Below are 25,458 nucleotides of genomic sequence, written 5' to 3' on the forward strand. Positions count from 1 at the left end.
AATCTTGAAACAAATCTTTCCAAATGGATATATTCAGTCTTGTGCTCATATGGGTGCTCCATAAATATTGTTGGATTAAAACTAACCTCTCTGGGAGGCTAATGAAGAACAGATGCAGGCAAAAACAAGATGGTGCCGCTAGGGGGGAACATAGAAACTAAAAGACATTAGTGTGAGCAGAGGGAATAAAAGAAAAATACCAGTTGTCAGCTTAAATGGAGTTCATGAATATAATTGAACAGCTGATAAAGTAGGTAGGAAAGAAAGGATAACCTGCAATCTTATTTTCTTTCTTTAGCTGTGTGTTATAGCTGTGATTCTTGTGGAAATGAAATGTGTTTTCAATTCATTCATAAGGAACATCAATCCTATAGGTCTTTATAACACTAGAAGCAGTTACATAGAATGTTTGAGTCTTAGGAAGTATGACAACATAGACCCACTATTCTTCAAGTTTAATTAGCGGAGTGTTTCTTTTTGGTCTAGTTTGTTTTGATGTAGGTTTACAATGGATTAAACTTCAAATTCTGATAATTCTGTAGCAAAAAATATAGCTCTTAGCCATACTTATCACATTTTATACTATTTTCCAATGACTCTAATACCTGCAGCTTGCTGATAAAAGTCTTTTTTTTTTCCTGTCCTGTCTTTTACCATTTTGATGTGGTATTTTTTTTTTTTTTTTCTGTTCATCTACTGGCTAGTTAGGGAGGAAGAAACAAGGATCCTATGACAAAAGAGCCCAGGCAATATACTTTTCAAAGGTAATTTGCCCATATAATTAAAGAATATGTGAAGAATTACTTATCAATTGGGACCTACCAGTCAACTTACCCAGTTATACAAAACTATGGTTGTTGCTCTTTGGAGAATCAGCATGATGTCACAGGCACAGTTGCTATTTTTCTCACTAAAAATTGGTTGGTTCCAATTGTATTATGAAATTTTTGCTTTGTTACCTATCACTGAATGTTTTGTCAGGAAGTGCACTTTTAAATCATCATTTCCCTAAGTGTTTTCCTTAAAATACTGGAGCCGGACAATGCTCCCTAGATAAAGAAGTTTCAATGGGTACGTGAGTTTTTGAAGCACTGCCCTTTATATTGTACTCTTGGTGATGAACAGGGCTAATTAAAATGTTGATGGGTCTGAAAAATACTGCAATTATACAAGTTTAATTTATCCAACAAATTCTTTTATATCTATTTAACTCCCCAGGAACCATTGTTTTTTGGAATACATTTTGTGAAAATAAGGTTTATAGAAGGTGATTCTGAGGGCATTTAGTAAATTACACACAATATTATTATTCTTTAATCTCTTAACCTCTCCTGAGTCACACCCACTTTAGAAGTAGATGAAGGCCATAACTATTTTTATCCAGGAAAAGATACACAGGCATATGTATATTAAATTTTACATAAAGTTCAAAATTTTGCATATATTTAAGGCTGATAGTTAAAAATCTATCACTGGTACCATGTTAAGGAATTCAAGCTCTTGGTTCACTCACAAATGAAGCTTCCCTTTTGGAACTGCTTACTGTGAAGCATAGTCAGCTCTTGGTAACTTAAGTTTTGCAGTTTTACTCCTGCCCTTCACATAATGTAATATGTGCCTTTTGCCTTTGTTGTTGCCCTTTTGAATCACCTGCAAGTGGAAAGATAGAGACATGATCAGAGAACCAAGAACAAGAAAGCCAAGGATGATTCCTCCTCTTGTATATTCTGAAATACATTATTTAGAAACCAAAATTTTAAATGTATTTCTTTGGTGGATAAAATTTAAGGATATATTAGAATTTCCTTACTGCATTTATATTACTGAACCTCACAAGCATAATATTGAGACAGTTCAACAGCTTGTAAAACATTTCTGTGCTCTGTTGCAGCCAAAAGTACAAAACGCATGCTATATTTGGTTAGTGTGCAGTCTATTTCAAATGTATGTCTAAGGATGGAGGACTTAAGAGTTTTCTATCATTTTTCTTTTTCCTCCACATGTTAGGATGGTGTAAGTAAACAAAAAGATTTTACTTTGCAATTTAATTTAAATTTGTTTATGTATCTCTTACTGAATCAAAAGGCTTTTTGGAAATTATCCAATTCTCTTCAACAGAATGTACAGAAAGGTATTTCTACACTGATAACAAAGTTGGAATCTATTTAAAACATTTTTCTTTCCGTTTCTTTTGCCCTAAGCTCTTATTGTTTAAGGTGTTCCCCCCTTTTTAAATAATATTCACCATAGTAATATAAAGAATTACTACATTTTAAATTCAAGCAGATATATTTATTTGGAATACATATTTATTTGAATAATATTTATGACATTTTAATTATATTACATCTTACTCTTATAATTTTGACTTTTATAACAATGAAGATGAGAAAATGGAAATGAAGAAATACTAAGTATTAAGAGTAATTTAACTATAGTAGAGTTTATTTAGTCTTTACAACCATGTATATAAGTTCCATTATTTCCAATTTACATGTTATTTTCAGAGGGACTAAGATATTTCCTAGGATGACATTGGTAGAATGTGGTAGAGATAAGATTTGAACCCAAGGATTCTGATTTAAAAATAGTATGTTTTCATTTTTTAAAACAATTTCAAAATAGCTGGCAGAACAAGTATTTGGGATGAGGTTGTCAAAATAAATAAGAATTTGCCTTTAGAAAAGCATATTCCAAAGGTTAAAAGTACAGTAACTGAATTAGTTGGCATAGTAGCTGGAAATGAGGTTCTTCTTTTTTACTTTGGTATCTCTGACCTCTGTTTTCACATGGTTATTGTCTCTGTCCTAGGATCTAGATCCATGGCATGTCATATAGAAAAATACATAATTTTTAATGCCTTACACATATATATACACACACACACTATTTAATATCTTTTCTAGTCTATCTATTCCCTAACCTCAATTGTCAAAGGCCTTAAGTGACTGGCCTAGTTTAGAATCTTGTCTCTTGTATATTTGCTGAATTCACACCTGCTGCTATTCCATCTGCTACAATTTTAGATCACTAAGACCTTCTTGAAATATGTGGAAAATGTCAAACATACTCCCAAAAAAGTGCTGCCTTCTTTTAAGCTGATGGTGTCCTGAAATGACTGTTTTTCTTTTCCTAAAGATAAGCACTCGCCTTTTTTTTTTTTTTCCAATGACCTAAAGTCCCTTTATTTAAAGGATCAAGACAATTGGTCATGGTTTAAAGAACAGAGAAATAGCATTTCAAAAGTAAATGTCATTCTACTTGATGGTAGGCACTTGAAATGTTATCTATGCTATACTTATAATAATTGTATACCTGAATGATATAACACATTTTAATCATGTTTCCATATTTAGTGAATGTACAAATGGGTTTCTTTCTATCTCAATCTTAATATATCTCAATCTTAATAAATCAGGACAAGATATTTTATGTTTATTAATAACATCTAATAGCTGATTCATTCATTCAGATATTTACTCTATGCAAGATTCTACCTGGAACTGTACAATAAGGGCCCTAAAATGTGTTCAGTAAGAAACTTGATAAGATTATATTTGTATGAGTATATGGGTCATTCTTTACTTAAATAATAAGTTCTTATTTTTGCATTTAAAATTTAGACATGGAATTTTATGTTTCTTTTCTTGTACACTTACATGTCATTTATTATACCTTTCTTAAATTACTTAAAAATTACATTTTTTCCCCCACAAGCAATAAGGAAGGTATGGGGATAGGAGTGGATGCAATGGTTCAAAGGAGCCAGAAAGAGTGAATCCTAAATCTGTTGTACAGAAGAATTATCACCATTTGGGAGCATTATTATGCTTCCAGTGTATGTTGGATTTTAGTGTTAATATTTTTTATTCCTTCTAGAAATTATGTATTAGAATATCGCTATGAGTTAGGGTAGAATTCACCTTTAATAATTTTTGCTGCAATATTTTATTGGTTGAAAGTTTGTTTTAATTCTATCCAAAGTGGCAAGACCATGCAATCTTGGGTGTTTCCTTCTTTATAAAACAAAGGCATTGGACAGTTAAAAAATTAGATGATTTTCTGACCCTCAGCCAATCTGTAACTTTGTGGTCACAGTGGGACAGGGCTTCTCTAGGAGGAGGAAAGGTGGCATTAATCTTCTGGAAAAGCTGTCAGCACTAACTGATAGATTCCGATGTACAGAACGATGGAGATTGATTTTTCTTCCTACATCTGTGTTGGATCCTAAATCTTGACCTGAACTCACTCCTAATTGTTTGTAACTTTTAATAATCTAGACTGTTTTGAACAGTTCTCTCTTTGCTGTCACTTGGGGATTTTTACTACAGTGAACTCACTCACAACTCCTGTCTGAACTTAACAAGATGAAGGCATCCACCAAAAATGAAAGTAGCTAGATAACCACAGGAAACATAAATGCGGTCAAGATTCCACCCAGGAATTTAAACTTTTTCAAATGTGTGCTTTGAGGATTTTCAGAAAGCAGAATGCTACTTAATCTGCTCCCTGGAATTTATAGTTGGGGGCTTTGATTCTTCCCTGCAAGAAAACAAAACAAAAAATTAAAGAATGCATTGTATCTTAGAGATTGTGAGGCCCCAATACATTGTAAAATGACATTTTTCATATTTCTGGTTTACCTTGGCCTAAGGTATATATGAAATTGTTTGCTTCTGTATAAGATTATCAACACCAATTCTTAAAATGTTTAAATTTCTCTAAGTGTCAGACATGTAGTAAGAACTCTGCTTATTATTTTGCCAACTGCTTCTGAGTCAAGGCTGACATTTTGGGCTACCTGACTGATAAGGCATTTTAAGTAGAGTTTATTGTTAATCTATGCAAAACTCTAGTCTTTTGGTCTGCAGCCTGACCCTCGTATTGCCAATATACCAAAAGCTCTGGAATTGCACTACTAAATTTCTGGTGTGGGGTGGAGGGAGCGCTGCTTTCTGCTGTCAGACTTCTCTTTTGCTGCCTGGACAAATAGTACTTGTTCCTATATTCCTAGCACTGCATTTCACCTGAATGCTCCTGGCTTCTTGTTGGACCCTTAGCGCACTGTCATTTGTTGTATAGTTTCCTCCCTATTGCCTCTATCTCTAGACTTCTTCCCAGCATTTCATTATTCCTGTAGATGAGTAAATTTCAAAACGTTGTTCCTCCCAAAGGTGTCCTGTACTACAAATATCTGAGCCTGCTCTACCTGAATGTCATAAGATACCTTGCCAATTTGTACGGATCACCTCATAGGGCCTTCTCCTTGAGGAAAAGTAATGCTTTTAATTCTGTCACTGAGTAGGCAGTGCTTGGGACTTTGGCTCACTGCTTTTAGAAACCTAGAAGGGATGATAAACTGAAACATCTGTCCCTGTCTGTTCTGCCCATAACGTGGGCCTGCACTGAAGGGGAAGACAGTATGGTTTGCCCAGTCACCCATCCTTTGGGTGGCCTGGGACTTTAACTATTTCTTTCTCAGCAATGATCCTGGTTATGAATATGTCTTTGACTATAGGGAGTTACGATTTGGAAGTGTTCCATTTGACATGTTTTGTTTTTAAAAGAGTTCTTTGGTGAGAAATTTCTACTGGATATAAAAGCAGGAAAAATTAAAAGGGCTTTTCTACTCCTCTGCAAAATAATAATAATCACCACCACCATCAACAAAATATCTTCTTTCTGCAGACATTGGAAATTATATAATCTTTGTGTTTCCCATTCAGATATTGCTACCAAGAAACTTAGATCTCAGTGTAGAGTTTAAATATATTATTCCACACCATATCCTCAGTAGACTTATTTCTCCACTCTCTACAAATAATTTGTCACTTAAAAAATTTTCAGGGGGCACCTGGGTGGCTTAGCCAGTTGAGCATCCAACTCTTGGTTTCAACTCAGGTCATGATTTCGGGATTGAGCCTTGCATCAGGCTCCATGCTCAGTGGGGAATCTACTTGAGATTCTCTTTCCTTCTGACATTCCCCCTGCTCTCACACTCTCTCTCTCTCAAATAAATAAATTAATCTTAAAAAAAATTCAGGTTTATTTTACAATTTGGTTTGATGGGTTTTTTGTTTATTGATTTGGTGATTTGTTTGTTTGTTTTATTATAATTCTTGTCTGAATTTTTTGGAGGTAACTTTGATATAAATGATAAATGCATTCAGAGTCAGGAACATTATACAGATACTAAATGTTAAAGATCAAAACATCAACACCTTCATACTGAATGTATTCCACAGTTAAATATGCAAGATTATAGGTTGGTCTGTCTTAAACTGGTGATGGGTGTGTGTGGGAGTAGGAATGGGAAGGCTTGTCAGTAAAGAAACTGCTCAAGGAATTCAAGTCAATTGCAAACCGTCAATATGAGTTATCGTCTATAAAAAGGTGTCTATTATGTGAAAATCCTTTTTATTCCAGAAAGAATTACTTTGAACAAACTGTTTCTAGTGCATCCAGGGATTGTTGGCATGAAAGTAATGGCTAAAAGCTATGTCTAATGACCTGGAACTCAGTCTGATAGTGAAAAACCCAGCAGAGTGTAGCATTTGAATGTCTACTCTCACCATGGGCAGTAACAAAACAGCCAGATCAAAACACCTTAATACTGATTTGCAGAGCTGTTCTTTTTTTTTTTTTTTAAAGATTTTATTTATTTATTTGAGACAGAGAGAATGAGAGAGAGAGAGCACATGAGAGGGGGGAGGGTCAGAGGGAGAAGCAGGCTCCCTGCCGAGCAGGGAGCCCGATGCGGGACTCGATCCAGGGACTCCAGGATCATGACCTGAGCCGAAGGCAGTCGCTTAACCAACTGAGCCACCCAGGCGCCCGATTTGCAGAGCTGTTCTTAAACATGACTTTGAGTTGTGCCAAACTTCTTATCAGAATGGCAACAAGTATCCACAATATTTCATCCCTAAACATTGTTGTGATAACTGGAGCTCAGAATCATTTATTAACAATACAGAATTTACAATTGCTTTAAATGATGTGTTTGCTTCTGGTTCGGATGAGGTTTTAAACATTATAGAAAAGGTCTTTATCTCAGCTTTACACTCCTGCTCATAATTGTCAGGCAAACAGCCTAGCTGAAAGCTTGGTACAAGCCACTAAGGGTGCCCATGACTTATTGCTGGGGAAGTTTGCCAAGAAGACTTGCCAGACTTCTCATCATTCAACATGGCACTTCATCTTCAACAGCAGGAGTCAATTCTGCTGAATTACAAATGCTTGGCAGCCTCTCAAGACTTGCCTTAACCATTTCCATAGAGATTAGGGAGAGGTCTCATATGACAAATAATATGTTCTAGATGCTCATCTGTGTGGATTTAATCTTTGGTTATTTCTACCACAAGAGTTGATCTTTGTTAGGAAATACAGCATTGAATAATAATTTTCTGCTACTCTGATTTAGTTCCCTAGGCTGTGTCAAACAGTACGGAGGGTAAAAAGGCAAGTGTGCATTGTCCTACTGATTGATGTTCAGTACATGCTACAGAGGATGATCTGACCATACAGAACCATGGCAAGCATCTTACAAGATCACTTGCTCTTTTGCAGCAGTGATTTCCACCACAGAGAAACAATACTTTTCCTGGAACCATTGTAATTGCTAGTATTTCTGTGGCTTCTAGTGTAATGCAGAAGTTGTTAGGTAAAATGTTGCTTCCTTTTGGGTCAAAAATGAGACTACCAAATGTCAGGGGTTTGGGGGAAAGATATTAGGGAATGGATGAGATTTAGGAAATGGGTGGATTCAAGTGCCTTTTTGTCCCCGGTGGTTGATGATAACCTGTTTTGGACCAAATATGCTTCTCCTTTTTTCTAATGATCAGAACCCAAATCAGAGAATATATTGTAAAAATAGCAAAAATATCTCACTTTGGAGGGCGCCTGGGTGGCTCAGTTGGTTAAGCGACTGCCTTCGGCTCAGGTCATGATCCTGGAGTCCCGGGATCGAGTCCCGCATCGGGCTCCCTGCTCGGCGAGGAGCCTGCTTCTCCCTCTAACCCTCCCCCCTCTCATGTACTCTCTCTCTCTCTCTCATTCTTGCTCTCAAATAAATAAATAAAATCTTAAAAAAAAAAATCTCACTTTGATATGAAGAGAATGTGGCTTGATGAGTATAGCTGAATCTAAAGATAGATGTGTTCTGTAAAGCAAGTATTTATAATTTAGTGCATATTCACCTCTTAGTAAGTTATGCTTTCCCAAGTTATTTTGGTGCTAGTTGATAGTCTACTAATATCCATAGCGGTCATTAAACCATTAAAATTCTCCCATAGCTATTAGTTAATAACCTCTGTTCAAGTCTCTGAAGTGTTTCTACCATCATTTTAATCTTGATTACTATGAGATATATATATATATATATATATTAGTGTGTGTATATATAATTATATAATATATATAATTATATATTTGAGATATAATTAATAGATAACATTATATTAGTTTCAGGGGTACAACATGATTTAATATTTGAATATATTGCAAAATGATCACAGTCTAATTAACATCCATTACCATAGACAGTTACAGATTTTTTTCCTTGTGTTAAAAACTTTCAAATATACAATATTATTAACTATAGTCACCATGCTATACATTACATCCCCATGATTTATTCATTCTATAACTGGAAGTTTGTATTTTTTTACTCCCTTCACTCATTTTATACCCTCCCCCTCTGTCGCCTCTGGCAACCACCTATTTATTTTCTCTATCTATAAATTCCACTGTTATTTTAGATTCTACATATAAGTGAGATGATACCCTATTTATCTTCATCTATCTGAGTTATTTCACTTAGCATAATGCCCTCAAGTTCCATCCAAATTGTCTCAAATGGTAAGATTTCCTTTTTTTATGGTTGAGTAATAACCCACTATGTAGACAAATCACATCACATTTTCTTTATCCATTCATCCATTGATGGACATTTAGTTTGCTTCCATACTTGGCTATTGTAAATAATGCTGCAATGAACATGGGATGCAGGTATCTTTTCAAGGTAGTGTTTTTGTTTCTTTCTGATAAATGCCTAGAAATGGAATTGCTGGATCATATGGTAGTTCAATTTTTAATTTTTTAAGGAACCTTCATATTGTTTTCCATAGTGGCCCCACCAACAGTGCACAAAGATTTTCTTTTCTCCACTTCTCCAATGTTTGTTATCTCTTGTATTTTTGATAATAGCCATTGTAACAGGTGTGAGGTGATATCTCATTGTGACTGATTTCCCTGATGATTAGTGATGTTGAACACATTTTCAAGTACCTGTTGGCCACTGTTTGTCTTCTTTGGAAAGATGTCTATTCAGAACCTTGGCCCATTTTTAAATCACATTAGTTTTTCTTGTTTGTTTTTGAGTTGTGTGAGTTCTTTATATATTTTGGATATTAACCCTTTATCAGATATAGGGTTTGCAAATATTTTCTCCCATTCATTAGGTTGCCTTTTCATTTTGTTAATGGTTTTCTTTGCTGTGTAGAAACGTTTTAGTTTTATGTAGTCCCACCTGTTTATTTTTGCATATGTTGCCTTTACTTTTGGTGTCAGATCCAAAAAATCATTGGCAAGATTGATGTCAAAGGGCTTACCACTTATGTTTCCTTCTAGAAGTTTTATGGTTTCAAGTCTTACATGTAAGTCTTTAATCCATTTTTGAGTTCATTTTTACATATAGTGTAAGGTAGTGGTTCAGTTTCATTCTTTTGCATGTGGCTGTCCAGTTTTCCTAATATCATTTATTGAAAAGACTGTCCTTTCTCCATTTCATATTCTTGGCTCCTTTATTGTAAATTAGTTGACCATATAAGCATATGTTTATTTCTGGGCTCTCTATTCTGTTCCCTTGACCTATGTTGTTTTAATGAAACATCATACTGGTTTGCTTACTATATATAGCTTTGTAATATAGTTTGAAATCATGAAGTTTGATGCCTCCAGCTTTGTTCTTACCTGAGATCGCTTTGGCTATTAATAATTTTATTAAGAGAAAATACAAATGAATATATCTGAGCATTTAAATATTTCTTATTGGCCTTTAAAAATACAGTGTACTCTACCACTACCACTGCTACCAGTACTACCACTGCTACCAGTACTACTACTACTACTACTACTACTACTAGCATCGTTGGCTCATCGATCACTTACTAAGGACTATGCCTAACCCAAAGTATTCTACTTATATTAACTTATTTAATCCATATGACAATGCTATGAGGCACCATTATTATTATCTATATTTTTACAGACAAGAAAATAGAGGCACTGAGAGATTAAGTAACTTGCTCAAAGTAAAAAAGGAAGTGACATAACTGAGTCAGCCTACATAGTCTAGTTTTAAATCCAATATTCCTAACTACTACTCCTGCCAGCCTGATTAAGCAAACATCGTTGACTATTTTAGGTAAAGTGTATTGTATTCTTTTCTAAGATAAACAAATAGACCTGCACTATTATTTGTTTAGATTTGACTGTACTGGAGCCAAGCTTAGCTTTGACATTTGCAGACATGGGTTAGCTTTCATCCCACTGAAAGACATAGGGCAACCTGGTATTTAGTTTTCCTACAAAAGGCAGTTAGGAAGCCCTAGAGGAACCTAATTAAAATGCAGCCCATTTCCAAGGCACCGTATCTTGCTGTGTTGCCATAGAAACAGTGGAAGATTTCTGGTCATTGACCTTTAAGGGAAATTGAGGATACGTTTTCATCATAAGGTTCATAAGAGAAGCTACCCCAGTATATTAACTTATAGTGGCAGGACAACTTTGGAAATCCCCTATGCAATCCTACCTGACTTTAGGAGTATATTATATCAGCAAAACTCATTAGAGGCTCAAACTCAAGCTCTTTTGAAGAAATTTTTTTTAACTACTTCCAATATGCCATCTGTGCTATTGGATTTAAAATAATCAAAGATAGTGCTCTAGCAACAAAGAAACATTAAAGGAAATCTTAGATAATTATACAAGAAACATCAGAACAAATATCATATTTTGAAATAGTTTGTATTACATCTATTGCTTTTGGATTCTTTAAATCTAGGTTTACTCAAATAATAAAATGCAGCATTACTGTATCAAAAAGACACACGTAGAAAATCAAAAGTTTATTATAAAATATTATGTTAATACTATTTAAAAATACAAATTCTTAATTCTTGCCCTTTCTGGTTTATTCATATGTAAATTCAGGCATTATTTTACTAAGTACGTATAATTGAAAATCCTACTTATATGATATATATTTATATATATACTTTGTGTATGTATATATATATGTACATATATATACACACACACATATATATATATGCCATTTGACAGAAGGCAAGTGCCCATGATTCAACAGAAAAAAAATGACAAAGTTTTCCTTACTGTAGACTGCTTTTACTATATTAATATTTTTATTTTCCACTAAAAATAAATAACTTGGTTCTATTATCAGGCTATGCGTAATTTAATTATAAGGAAATGTCAGTCAGGGGAATCAGGGCTGGCTAATTTCTTCTAGAATTAGAAATATGTCTCCATATATATGAGTATCACTTATTCTAGACATAGACATCTGAAGAAAAATAGAAATACTCTAATAATTATATGTAGAAAAGCTAGGCTACTGCCCCATTCCCTAAACTTCTGCAGGGTTCTCTTACATAGCTGTATGTCCTCACTCGGAGAGACAATGGTGACTGGGGGGGAACACAGACTCTGGCCCTACGTTAATTGGGACTCCTGGCTCTGCTACTTACTAGCCATGAGGCTCTGAGAAAGTTACTTAGTCCACAGGAACCTCAATTTGCTCAAGTATAAAATGAGGATAATAATGGAACTTAGGGTTGTTTTGAGAATTAAATGAGCTAATATTGATAAATCACATATCTGTATTTGACACAGTAATAAAAAACATATTTTGTCTTCCAATGCCAGGGACAGAGCTCACAAGAAAATGCCATTCCTGTCACACTCCTGCCCAAGACACAAAGAAAACAGTGAGATGACTCATCCCAGATAAAAACAGAGTACTGTCAGTGCACTGGAAGAGGAGTCTATAGAGTTTGCTGTTAGAAAAATGTTTTTCTTTCTCAGTATGGATATAGACAGCACTATTTCTGAGAATTAATGGTTGCCCTTGAGGGGTATGTGTGTGTGTGTGTGTGTGTGTTTAATCCAATTGTTGCCTACTGCATGAGCCAGAAAGATGAGTAAACATATCTTGCCCCTCACACTAGGGGAGAGATTCTGAAAATCCAACTTATAAGGCCAAACCACATATTAGATTGTCATGTTGCCATCTGGGTGCCAAAGCCCACCCTGACTCGTTTTGTTAAAGCTCCCATGGAGTCATATGGGATGAATAACTCAAACTTGAGGGAATGATATCTGCAAAGTAAACCTAGAACCAGAGTAACCCTCACGCTACCTGTCAGGTGAATGCCTCAGCAGTGGATATGAGATAACCTTCCCGAAAAGACTTGTGTGCCTTATACAACTTTCTGTTTAAGTGCTTGGCACAAGATAACCACCACTGGTGTGTATTAGTACTAGAATACTTTTTGAACAAAGATATTTTAATTTCCAAGCTGTTTTCCTAATTAGCAATACTCATTAATGTACCGAAATAAAACAAGAAACTTATCACTTCTTTCCAGTTTAAGACTACACAGACAGTTTAACACTCAACGTGGTCCCTTTCCAATTAGACAAAAAAGGAAGTTTCTCTGGTGATCATGCTTATAGTCATTGCAGTCATTCCTTTTTCTTTCCTTGCCAATGCTCAATATACATCAAATTACTCACAATTACATACAAACTTCCTAGCACCTCTGAATCTTCTTAAAATTATACTTTCTACTCGTGACTTCAAAAAGTAACTGCTATTTTTCTCCTGAATAATTAAAAAGATAAACCAAATAATTTTTCAATTAATTTATGTAGGGTTTTCATAGTCAAATTTACTGTCAGCACCCATGGAGAGTTAGTGAATCTTTCCTAAATAGAAAAACCATCCCTAAAAAAGTATCCTGAGATTCATATATTCAGAATTTAAAGGAATTCATGAGATTTTTATGAATCTAGAAAATCAACATTTTTTCCATTAATTGTATTCCGTATGCTGTACCTTTCATCTCCATGACTTATTTATTTTATAACTCAAAGTGTGTACCTTATAATCATTTTTATCTATTTCACCCATTCCCTTACCTACCTCCCCTCTGGCAACCACCAGTTTGTTCTCTGTATTTATGAGTCTGTATTTTTGTTGTTTCTTCATTTGCTTGTTTGTTTGTTTGTTTGTTTTTAGATTCCTCATGTAAGTAAAATCAGATGATATTAGTCTTTCTCTTACTTTCTTCACTTAGCATAATACGCTTTAGGTCTATCCATGTTGACACAAATGGCAAGATCTCATCCTTTTTTATAACTAATACTCCATATACCACATTTTCTTTGTCAATTCATCTATCAAAGGACACTTGCAATGCTTCCATATCTTGGCCATTGTAAATAATGCTGTAATAAACATAGAGGTATATATATCTTTTTGAATCCACACAATAGTGGAATTACTAAATCATATGGTATTTCTATTTTTAATTTTTTGAAAAAACTCCATACTGTTTGCCAGACTGCCTGAATTAATTTTCATTCTCACCAACAGTGCACAAGGGTTCCTTTTTCTTCACATCCTCACCAACACTTTTTATTTCTTGTCTTTTTGATCCCAGCCATTCTGACAGGTGTCAGGTAATATCTCATTGTGGTTTTGATTTACATTTCCCTGATGATTAGTGATGTTGAGCATTGTTTTCATGGGTCTGCTGGCCATCTGTATGTCTTCTTTGGAAAATGTCTATTCAGGTCCTCTGCCCATTTTTTTGATTGCACTGTTTTTTGTTTTTGTTTTTGTTTTTTTGATATTGTATAAGTTCTTTATGTATTTTGGACATTAGCCCCTTATCAGATATATCATTTGCAAATATCTTCTCCCATTCAGTGGGCTGCCTTTTCATTTTGTTGATGGTTTCCTTCACTGTGTAAAAGCTTTTTATTTTGGTGTAGTCTCAATAGTTTATTTTTGCTTTTGTTGCCCTTGCCTGAAGAAAGTGGCCCAAAAGTATATTGCTAAAACCAGTGTCAAATAAATTACTGCCTATGTTTACTTCTAGAAGTTTTATGGTTTCAGGTCTTACATTCCAGTCCATTTTGAATTTCTTTTTTATATGTTCTAAGATAGTGGTCCAGTTTTCTCTATTAAAGAAACAGTTTTTTCCCCACTATATATTCTTGCCTCCTTTCTCATAGGTTAATTGACTATATAAGCATGGGTTTATTTCTGGGGTGCCTATTCTAGTCCATTGATCTATTTGTCTGCTTTTGTGCCATACCATACTGTTGTTACTATTACAGTTTTGTAATATAGTTTGAAATCAGGGAGCATTATTCTTTCAGCTTTGTTCTTATTTCTCAAGATTGCTTTGGCTATTCAGAGTCACTTGTGTTCCATAAACATCTAAGGCTTCTTTGTTCTAGTTCTGTGAAAAATGCCACTGGCGTTTTGATGGGAATTGTATTGAATCTGTAGAGGGCTTTGGGTAATATGGACATTTTAACAATATTAATTCTTCCAATTCATGAGCACAATATATCTTTCCATTTATTTGTGTAATGTTTAATTTCTTTCCTCAGTGACTTAAAGTTTTCAGAGTACAGTCTTTCATTTCCTCAGTTAAATTTATGTCTAGGTATTTTATTCTTTTTGGTGCATTTGTAAATGAAATTATTTTCTCAATTTCTCTTTCTGCTACTTTGTTATTACTGTAAAAAAATGCAACAGATTTCTGTGCATAATTTTGCATCCTGCAACTTTACTGAATTCATTTATCAGTTCTAAGAGTTTTTTTTTTTTTTTTTTTGGTGGAGTCTTTAGGGTTTTCTATATATAGTATCATGTCATTTGCAAATAGTCAAAGTTTTACTTCTTCCTTATCAATTTGTATGCCTTTTATTTTTCTTGTCTGATTGCTGCAACTAGAACTTCCAGTATCATGCTGAATAGAAGTGGTAGGTGGACATCCTTGTCTTAGGGGAAAAGCTGTCAGTTTTTCACAACTGAGTATGATGTTAGCTGAGGGATTTTCACATATGTCCTTTATTATGTTGAAATATGTTCCCTCTAGACCAACTTTGCAGAGGGTTTTTAGCATGAATGGATGTTATAGTTTATCAATGCTTTTTCTGAATCTATTGAGATGATCATACGGTTATCCCATCTCTTATTAATGTGATGTATCACACTGATTGATTTGCAGATACCGAACCACCCTTGCATCCCTGGAATAAATCACGATTTAGTGTGGTGAATGATTTTTGTAAAGTATTGCCAAATTCTGTTTGCTAATATTGTATTGAGGATTTTACATCTATGTTCATCAGAGATATTGGCCTGTAGTTTTCTTTTTTTTTGCCGTGTCTTTGTCTGGTTTTGGTATCGGTAATCCTGACCTCACAGAATGAACTTAGAAGCTTTCCTTCCTCTTCTGTTTTTTGGAATAGTTTGAGAAGAACAATTATTAGCTCTTCTTTAAATATTTGGTAAAATTCCTCTGTCAAGTTATCTGGTCCTGGACTTTTATTTGTTGGGAGTTTTTTGATTACTAATTCAGTTTCATTGCTGGTAATTATTTTTTTTCAAATTTTCTATTTCTTCCTGATTCAGTTTTGAAAGATATATTTCTAGGAATGTATCCATTTAAATTGACATTTCTTAAGGTAATGGTTTGGTAGTTCCCAGAAATGTTTAAAGACATTTCCGAGGGTGATGGCGGTGAGATTTGATTTAAAAATAAAAATAAAATGCTGGGTTAAACAAAGTTAACCAGATTCTCTCGGAGCCTTAACATGCTAATATGTTTTATTAATACTTGAAGCAGACATAGTCAAAATCATTTGTTAAACTTACTGTTCCATGGAACCCATTTTTTTCTGAATAGCTTCTTAAGACACCACTGCATATCAGAAGATACTTTGGGTAGTGTTGCTTCAGTGAATTCCCAGAGTAAAGGGTTAATGTTCCATCTTGTCTGCTTAATTCTTTTAAAATTCCTTCTCCTTCAAATGGCCGTCAAGAACTTTAATTTTGTCAGTTTTCAGTTCATATGGTTATAAGCATGATTTTATTATTAAAGTGAGATGGGATTAATATTTTTATAATGAGATAACATTTTAATTTCACCATTTATATATAAACACAAGTTAATAAAACACATCACAAAACAGTAAAATTTCATAGTTAATATTTATAGGTGCATAGTTTCATGCTCACGTTTTAAAGTATTATATATATTAACAAATTTCACAACACATCATTATTTTTAAACAGAAATAATCATTAAAAGACACCTAGAAATCTTATAGTATATGATAGTAAATCACAACTTCTCAATAACAGCAACAAAAATAGTGAAGATTTAGAAATAAGTGGTAGTCACTTAGGTGTTTTAATTTAACATTTTAGATTTGAAGCCACAGTATCACATAGCACACAAGGGCCCTGCTACCATATAATCACTTCAGTGAGAGGGAAGCACTGAAATGTTGAGTAGGGGCAGGTACAGATAACTTCAATCACTGCTGATGGAAGAGTTTAAAATACACTGTAAAAACTTTGAGAAAATATCATGACTGGGCATGTTGGAACTGAGTACTTGTACAGGATGGAACATCTTTCAGTAGGTCTCAAGAAACTGGGAGCAAAAGTATTTCTTAGGCTTCGGGTTCATAGTCTTGATACCCTTCCTAATATGAAGAAAATCAGAAAGAAAACATGCAGTATTATTAGTTTTAGTCATCAGTAATGAAGGATTTAGGGTGAATGAGATAGGACATGCCTCACCACCTTGAATGAAGGTTATACTCATAACAGCTCTGCAACTATTCAGTTACACACAGTATACTTTCATTTTTAATAATTTTGTCTTCCTGTCAAATATAAAAGTGAATTATGCTGCTCAGAGTTCAGGTATCTGAATTTAACTTTCAGATGACATTTAACAATCATATGTTCTAGTCCTGTAGGACAAGTTAGTTTGTCTATATTGCTCCCAGTTTCCTCAACTGTACATTTTGAGAGACAAATTAAGTGGCTTAAAAAGCCTCTTCAAGGGCTAAGATCCTCTAATTTTTAAAATGAGACAAAGACATTTAAAGGCAAGTGACATTTTCTTTCCTTTTGCTTCTCAATGAAAATGTCTTCTTCATCCATGGCTTCAATTATTACTTTTATTCTAAACCCCCCTCTCCCCATACAATATATGGATAGCATCTACAATAAAAATATTAAAGATCTTAACTAAAGCAGTCAGATTAGTCCTAAAGAACAACTCTAATTATGATCCTGCTTTAAAATGAACAAATGTACCTTCAATAACTCAAGTTGCTTTCTGAATATAGTACAAACTTAAATGGAAAGGTTCTTCTAGTATTCTACAACTTATCTTTGACCCATCTCTGCAGCCTTAATATGTCACTAGTCTCTGTTCCCTAACCTCAAATCCTATTTAATTACTCACTGTTCCTCAGACATATCTTTATGCATGTTTAGACATGCATGCCTTTGCTTCTGATATTACCTTGTGCTAGAATGTCTTTCTTTCATTTTGGTCTATCATATCTCCCATCCCCCCCCATCTGTGGACACAGATCAATACCAACTCTTCTAAAAAAGTCCTGATCACTCTAACCAGATCCTGTAAAATATTATACTTTTTTTGTGTATCTTGAATATTTTTGCCTCTGTGATGCCTGATACATAGAAGACAGTCAATAATGTTTAAAGGAATCATCATGAATAAATGAAGGAGTAAATTTGTATTTGTTTTTATCAAATCATTAGAATGTAAACTTCTTGTGTCCTGGTACTATCAATTAAACTTCTTGTATTTTCTATAGTATTTAGCATTGTGCTGTGCATAAAAAGATTCAAAAATTTTTGTAAAATCTAAGAAACAATTTAATCTCAATTTCTATAAATGGGATTATCACTATGCCTTTAACTGATGCCATGAAGAATAATATATAACCTAACTGAAGACATTTTAACTTAATTTTTAATGAATAATACATCTTCTTTGTGATGTCTGGTACCAGTATAAGGGTAATACTGTCCTCATGGAATTAGTTGGGGAGTAATCTTTCCTCTTTTTTTTTTTTGAAGAGAAATTAATTCGTATTAATTGTAATTAATAGTTATTAATTATTCCTTAAGTGAAGGAATAAAAATTCATCAGTGAATCTGTCTGGTCCTGGGATTTTCTTTGTGGGTAGATTTTTTTTAACAATAATCCACTCTCTTTACTTTGTTATAGGTCTATTCAGATTTTCTATTTCTTCTTGAGTCAGCTGCATTCATTTAAAAGTATTTTTAAATTTTCCTTAAGATACATCTTCTTTTAAAGAAACTTATTTTCAAATTAAAATTAATCATCAAAAGGCTAGATTGAAGTACATCAGTTCCTGCAAACCATGCATTTATCATATTTCTACTCTATAATTTTTGTGGGTAACTTTTATTTTACCATGGAAATATCTTGCTGGAAATGTATGGCAAATAATAATTACTTGAGGCATTCAGTTGATTTCTCCAACTTTCCATTTGGGGATTTATTTTAGAAAGTAAAGTTTTTAATAAAATAATTTTCTAATGCAGGGATCAGCAAACACTTTCTGTAAAGGGTCATTAAGTACATATATTAGGTTGTGTGAACCACAGAGTATCTCTGTTGCTTTTTTTTTTTTTTTTAAACAACACTTTACAAATGTAAAAACCACTTCTAGCTTTCAAGTTGTCTGCACAATATATATTTTGGATTTGGCCAATTTGTCCCGCTAGAGAGTAAATCACTTTCATTAAGGACAGATGGAAGGAAAATCTGACAGTGACAGATTTTCGGTACTGCTTATTAAAAAGACCCAACTTGAAGTCCTCAAGTTTATTTTTAGAGTTGTAGGTATATAAAATTTTACCTCAGAAGGCATTTCATATGCCTCATTGTCAGGATCAACGGGCATATCTTCCAGAATTCCTTCCTGTGGGCCTCCTTCTTCACTCTAAATGGGAAGCACAAAAGGAATATGATGAGGTACTAGTTTTTACTTTTTAAAAATTAAGCACACTTTAAAAACATCTTATGTATAATACTGGTAAGAATGTTGTAAAAGTGGCACTCCTTAATATTACTTCTGGCATTCTAAACTATATAGTACCTTTGCAGAAATATTGTGGTGGTATGTGTTGTTAACACTAAAAATGTACAAATTTTTTGCCCAAGTAATTTACTACCCAGGAAGTAGTCCAAAGCTATCATCCAAAGATGTTTTTCAAAGCATCAATGATAGCAGTAAAAGAAATTGTTAACCTAAATGTTCAATAGAAGATGAAAAGTTTAGAAAATTATAATTAATCTATTCAATAAATTATTATGAAGATATGTATTTACTATAGCATGAGAATTATATAACAAAATGAGAACCTATTTATAATAGCATGTTTAGAAAGATATAAAGTTGTATATATTATGGACATAACCAATGTATTATTCAGATGCAAAGCTAAAAAGATTGAAGAAAATCCAACAAAATATTAAAAGCACTTTTTATTGGGTAGTTATGTTTTACTTTTTTGTAAGTTAACTTATATAACCATTTATAATGTAAAAGCATACACATTTTATAATTTATTTTTAAATGATGGCAAAGAAATTATTTTCTGAAATTTCAAAATTGAAACTATATAAATATATATATAACTATATAAATATATATTACCTATATATATATATATCACTATATATATATATGTAGAGAGAGAGAGAATCAAATACATGATCCATAAATTTCCTAGATCTCTCTCCTTAGAAATAAGATACCATAAAACTCAACTTGAACTCAGGTCTTCACTAGTATCCTTCATTAAATACCTTTTGTTGCCTTGCATTTATTCCAGTAAAGTTCACTGAAAATTGAAAAAGCAGAGAGGCAATGTGAGCCTAAAATGGACTTACTCAAAGAGATCAAATACTCCCTCAGCCAATGTCGCTTATGTTTAAAAATATGCCTGATGTAAATAATAGCTCCTCCTGTCTCCATCATGAAAGTGACTGACAGGTAGGCAGAGAGATAAAGAAATGGCTGCCCATGTGAAAAGTCAAACTAAACCTCATGCTTATGTTAACTGGGCTGAGAAGTTTATAGATCATCTTCTCCTGCCCAACTCCCTTTTTATAAACCAAAACAGTCCAAGTTATATATAAATGAAATAAAATATAAGCCCTTCCCAGAATACCTTACTTCTAAATGTGGAATAAAGATACTATTTCACCTCTTAGCACAAGTCAAGAATATAGGTTCTCTTGTATTGTGGTTAGTTATGAGGTCTGTAGCATCACAAGACTTGAGTTCAAATCTTAGCTTCTCTAGATTCTAGACTTTTTAAATTGAAGTACAAGTAACATATAGTGTTATATTAGTTTCAGGTGTACAACATAATGATTCAACAATTCTATACATTATTCAGTGCTTACCACGCATGATGAGTATAATCACCATCTGTCACCAAACAATGTTATTATAATCTTGTTGACTATGTGCCCTATGTACTTTTCATCTCTGTGACTTATTTATTTTATACTGGACGTTTATACTCTAAATCCCTTTTAGTTCACCCATTCCCCACCCACCCTTCCTCTGGCAACCACCTGTTCTCTGAATTTCAGAGTCTGTCTCTTTGTTCATTTTTCTTATTTCTCAGATTCCACATATAAGTGAAATCACTTATTTGTCTTTCTCTGACTTATTTAACTTAGCATTATACTCTCTAGGTCTAAGAAGTGTTGTTGCAAATGGCGACATTTTGTTCTTTTTTATGGGTAATACTCCATTGTGTGTGTAAATACACTACACCTTCTTTATCCATTCATTTTACAATGGACGCTTAAGTTGCTTCCATATATTGGCTATTGTAAACAATGCTGCAATAAACATAGGGGTGCATATATCTTTTCAAATTAGTGTTGTTATTTTCTTTGGGTAAATACCCAGTAGTGGAATTATGGGGTCATACAGTATTTCTATTTTTAATTTTTTGAGGAAACTCCATACTGTTTTCCAGACTGGTTGCACTAATTTTCATTTCCGCCAACAGTGCATAGGTTTCTTTTTTCTCCACATCCTCACCAATACTTGTTATTTCTTCTTTTTTATTCTAGGCATTCTGATAGGTGTCAGGTAATAAATATCTCATTATGGTTTTGATTTGCATTTCCCTGTTGATTAGTGATGTTGAGCATCTTTTCACGTGTCTGTTGGCCATCTGTAGGTCTTCTTTGAAAGATGTCTACACAGGTCCTCTGACCATTCTTTTGATTGCACTGTTTTTTTGATATTGTATAAGTTCTTTATATATTTTGGATATTAACCCTTATTGTATATGTCATTTGCAAGTAACTTCTCCCATTCAGTAGGTTGCCTTTTTGATAGTGCAAAAGCTTTTTATTTTGGTGTAGTCTCAACAGTTTATTTTTGTTTTTGTGTCTGTTGCCTAAGGATATCTAAAAAAATGTTTCTACGGCTGATGTCAAGGAAATTATTGCCTATGTTTTCTTTTAGGAATTCTATGGTTTCAGGTCTCATATTTAGGCCTTTAATCCATTTTGAGTTTATTTTTTGTGTATGGTATATGAAAGTGGTCTAGTTTCATTCTTTTCCATGTAGCTATCCAGGTTTCCCAACACCATTTATTGAAGAGACTGTCTTTTCCCCATTGTATATTCTTGCATCCTTTGTTGTAGATTAATTGACCATATAAGCATGGGCTTATGTCTGGGTTCTCTATTCTTTTTGATTTATCCATGTGTCTATTTCTGTGACAGTACCATACTGTTTTGATTACTACAGCTTTGTAGTATATCTTGAAATCTGGGAAGGTGATACCTTCAGCTTTGTTCTTCCTCAAGATTGCTTTGGCTGTTTGGGATATTTTGTGGTTCCATACAAATTTAGAAATTCTTTGTTCTATTTCTGTGAAAAATGCCATTGGCGTTTTGATAGGGATTGCATTGAATCTGTAGAGGGCTCTGGGTTGTATGCACATTTTTACAGTACTAATTCTTCTATGAGCATAAATATCTTTCCATGTATTTGTATCATCATCAATGTCCTTCATCAATGTTTTACAGTTTTCAGAGTGCAGGTCTTTCACCTTCTTAAGTTTATTCCTAGGTATTTAATTCTTTTTAGTGCAATTGTAAATGGGACTGTATTCTTAATTTCTCTTTCTTCTACTTTGTAATTAGTGTATAGAAATGCAACAGATTTCTTTACATAATTTTGTATCCTGCAACTTTACTGAATTCATCAGTTCTAACAGTTTTTTTTTTGGTGGAGTCTTTAGGGTTTTTTATATATAGTATCATGTCATCTGCAAATAGTGAAAGTTTTACTTCTTCCTTATCAATTTGTATGCCTTTTATTTTTCTTGTCTGATTGCTGCAGCTAGAACTTCCAGTATCATGCTGAATAGAAGTGGTAGGTGGACATCCTTGTCTTAGGGGAAAAGCTGTCAGTTTTTCACAACTGAGTATGATGTTAGCTGAGGGATTTTCACATATGTTCTTTATTATGTTGAAGTATGTTCCCTCTAAACCTAAGTTTGTTGAGAGTTTTTTGTCATGAATGGATGTTGTCCTTTGTCAATGTTTTTTTGGCATCTATTGAGATGATCATATGGTTTTTATCCTTTCTCTTGTTAATATGATGTATTATACTGATTGATTTGCAAATATTGAACCAGTCTTGCATCCCTGGAATAAATCCCAATTTATTGTGATGAGTGATTTTTGTAATGTATTGTCAAATTCTGTTTGCTAATATTTTTTTATTAAAAATTTTATTTGTTTGAGAGAGAGAGGGAGACAGCAAGCACAAGAGAGAGAGAGAGAGAGAACCAGAAGGGGGAGAGGAAGAGGGAGAGTGAGAAGCAGGCTCCCCACTGATTAGGGAGCCTGACACAGGGCTCGATCCCAGGACTCTGGGATCATGACCTGAGTTGAAGGCAGGCGCTTAATCAAACTGAGCCACCCAGGTGTCCCCTGTTTGCTAATATTTTATTGAAGATTTTACATCTTTGTTCATCAGAGATATTGGCCTATAGTTTTCTTTTTGTTTGCACTGTCTTTGTCTGGTTTTGGTATCAGGGTAATGCTGGCCTTGTATAATGAATTCGGAAGTTTTCCTCCTCTTCCCCTCCTCCCTCTTCTTCTTTTTCCTGAATACTTTCAGAAGAATAGTTATTAACCCTTTAAATGTTTGGTAGAATTTACCTATGACGCCATCTTGTCCTGAGCTTTTGTTTGCTGGGAGTTTTTAATTCTGATTCAATTTCATTGCTAGTAATCACTCTGTTCAAATTTTCTATTTCTTCCTGATTCAGTTTTAGAAGATGATATTTTACTAAAAATTTATCTAGTTCTTTTAGATTTTCCAATTTGTCCTATAATTTTTCATAATATTCACCTATAGTTTTTTGTATTGCTGTGTTATTATTTCTCCTCCACTTCTAATTTCATTTGAGTTCTTTCTTTTTTCATGATAAGTCTGGCTAAAGGTCTATCAACTTTGTTGATTTTTTTTTTAACTTTGTTGACCTTTACAAAGAGCCAGATCTTTGTTTCATTGATCTTTACTATTGATTTGTCTAGTCTCTATTTCATTTATTTCTGCTGTAATCTTTATTATTCCTTTCTTTCTATTAGCTTTGGGCTTTGTTTTTTCTTTTTTTTTCTAGCCCCTTTAGATACAAGGTTAGGCTGTTTATTTCAGATTTTTCTTGTTTCTTAAGGTAGGCCTACGTTGGGGTGCTGGGTGGCTCAGTCCTTAAGCATCTGCCTTCAGCTCAGGTCATGATCCCAGGGTCCTGGGATCGAGCCCCGCATTGGGCTCCCTGCTCAGCTGGAAGCCTGCTTCTCCCTCTCCCACTCCCCCTGCTTGTGTTCCCTCTCTCACTGTCTCTGTCAAATAAATAAATAAATAATCTTAAAAAAAAAAAAAAAAGGTAGGCCTATGTTGCCATAAACTTTGATCTTAGAATTCCTTTTGCTGCATCAAAAGATTTTGGACTGTTGTGTTTTCATTTTCATTTGTCTCCATTTATTTTATTTTTCTTCTTTGATCTTGGTAGACCCATTCATTGTTTGGTAGCATGTTGTTTAGCCTCAATGTATTTGTGGGTTTTTTTTTTTTTTCAGATTTTTTCTTGTAATTGATTTCTAGTTTCATACCATTATAGTCAGAAAAGATATATGATATAATTTTATTCTTGAATTTATTGAGACTTGTTTGGTGGCCTAACATGTGATCTATCCTGCTATCCTGGAGAATGTTTCATGAGCACTTGAAAAGAATGTATTTTCTTCTATTTATAGATGGACTATATATATATAGTCCATCTAAATATATAGTGTATATATAACATATATACATTATTTATAGATAAATATATGTTAATAAATATATATTAAATATATATAAATAATGAATGTATGTATATATTAGATTCATCTTGTCTAATCTGTTGTTCAAAACCACTGTTTCCTTGTTGATTTTCTGCCTGGATGATCTATCCATTGATGTAAGTGAGTATTAAAGAATGCTACTACTACTGTATTACTGCCAATCTCTCCTTTTATGTCTGCTAATAGTTGCTTTATGTATTTAGGTGCTCCCATGTTGAGTACATAGATATTTACAATTGTTTTGTCCTCTTCCCTTTTTCATTATGTAGTTCCCTTCTTTGTCTCTTGCTACAGTCTTTGTTTTAAATTCTATTTTGTCTGATAAGTACTACTACTCCAGATTTTTCGTTTCCATTTCCATTTTCATGGTAAATGTTTTTCTGTTTCTTCACCTTCAATCTGCATGTCTTTTTAGGTGTGAAGTGAGTATCTTATAGACAGCCTATAGATGGGTCTTGTTTTCTATCTTTAATCACCCTGTGTCTTTTGATTGGAGCATTTAGAACATTTACATTTAAAGTAATTATTAACAGGAATGTACTTACTGCCATTTTGTAATTTATTTTATGGTTGTTTTTGTCATTCTGCTCTGTTCCTTACTTCTCTTGCTTTCTTCCCTTTTGGTTTGATGGCTTTCTTTAGTGTTATGTCTGGATTCCTTTCTTTTCTTGTGTGCATTTATTATAAGTTTATGATTGGTGATTATCTTTAGGCTCATATATAACATGTTATGTGTATAGCAGTCTCTATTAATTTGATGGTCAGTTAAGTTTGAACACATTCTAAAAGCAGTTTTTATGTATGTGATGTCATATTTTACATCCTTTTATTTGTGAATCCCTTGACTGACCTTTGTAGATATAATTGATTTAAG

At 33.6% G+C, this 25,458-nt stretch overlaps 1 protein-coding gene across 6 annotated transcripts in view; it reads right to left on the reverse strand.

Annotated features, from left to right (window-relative positions):
- Positions 1-2,275: 2,275 nt before the first annotated feature.
- Positions 2,276-25,458, reverse strand: part of SNCA (synuclein alpha) — a 157,710-nt gene continuing 134,527 nt past the window's right edge. For 5 of the 6 annotated variants that reach the window (XM_032400822.1, XM_032400819.1, XM_032400818.1 and 2 more), the window contains exons 5-6: positions 19,042-19,125; positions 15,914-16,815 (exon numbers count right to left, since the gene is read on the reverse strand). In XM_032400822.1, coding sequence (XP_032256713.1) covers positions 16,783-16,815; positions 19,042-19,125 — 117 coding nt within the window. In that variant the 3' untranslated portion in view covers positions 15,914-16,782. Of the gene's footprint in view, positions 4,543-15,913; positions 16,816-19,041; positions 19,126-25,458 lie in introns of those variants that run through there. The other variant, XR_004298884.1, reaches the window with a different exon arrangement.

Source organism: Phoca vitulina, unplaced genomic scaffold (genome assembly GCF_004348235.1).
Source record: "Phoca vitulina isolate PV1807 unplaced genomic scaffold, GSC_HSeal_1.0 scaffold3, whole genome shotgun sequence".
NCBI lineage: Eukaryota > Metazoa > Chordata > Mammalia > Carnivora > Phocidae > Phoca > Phoca vitulina.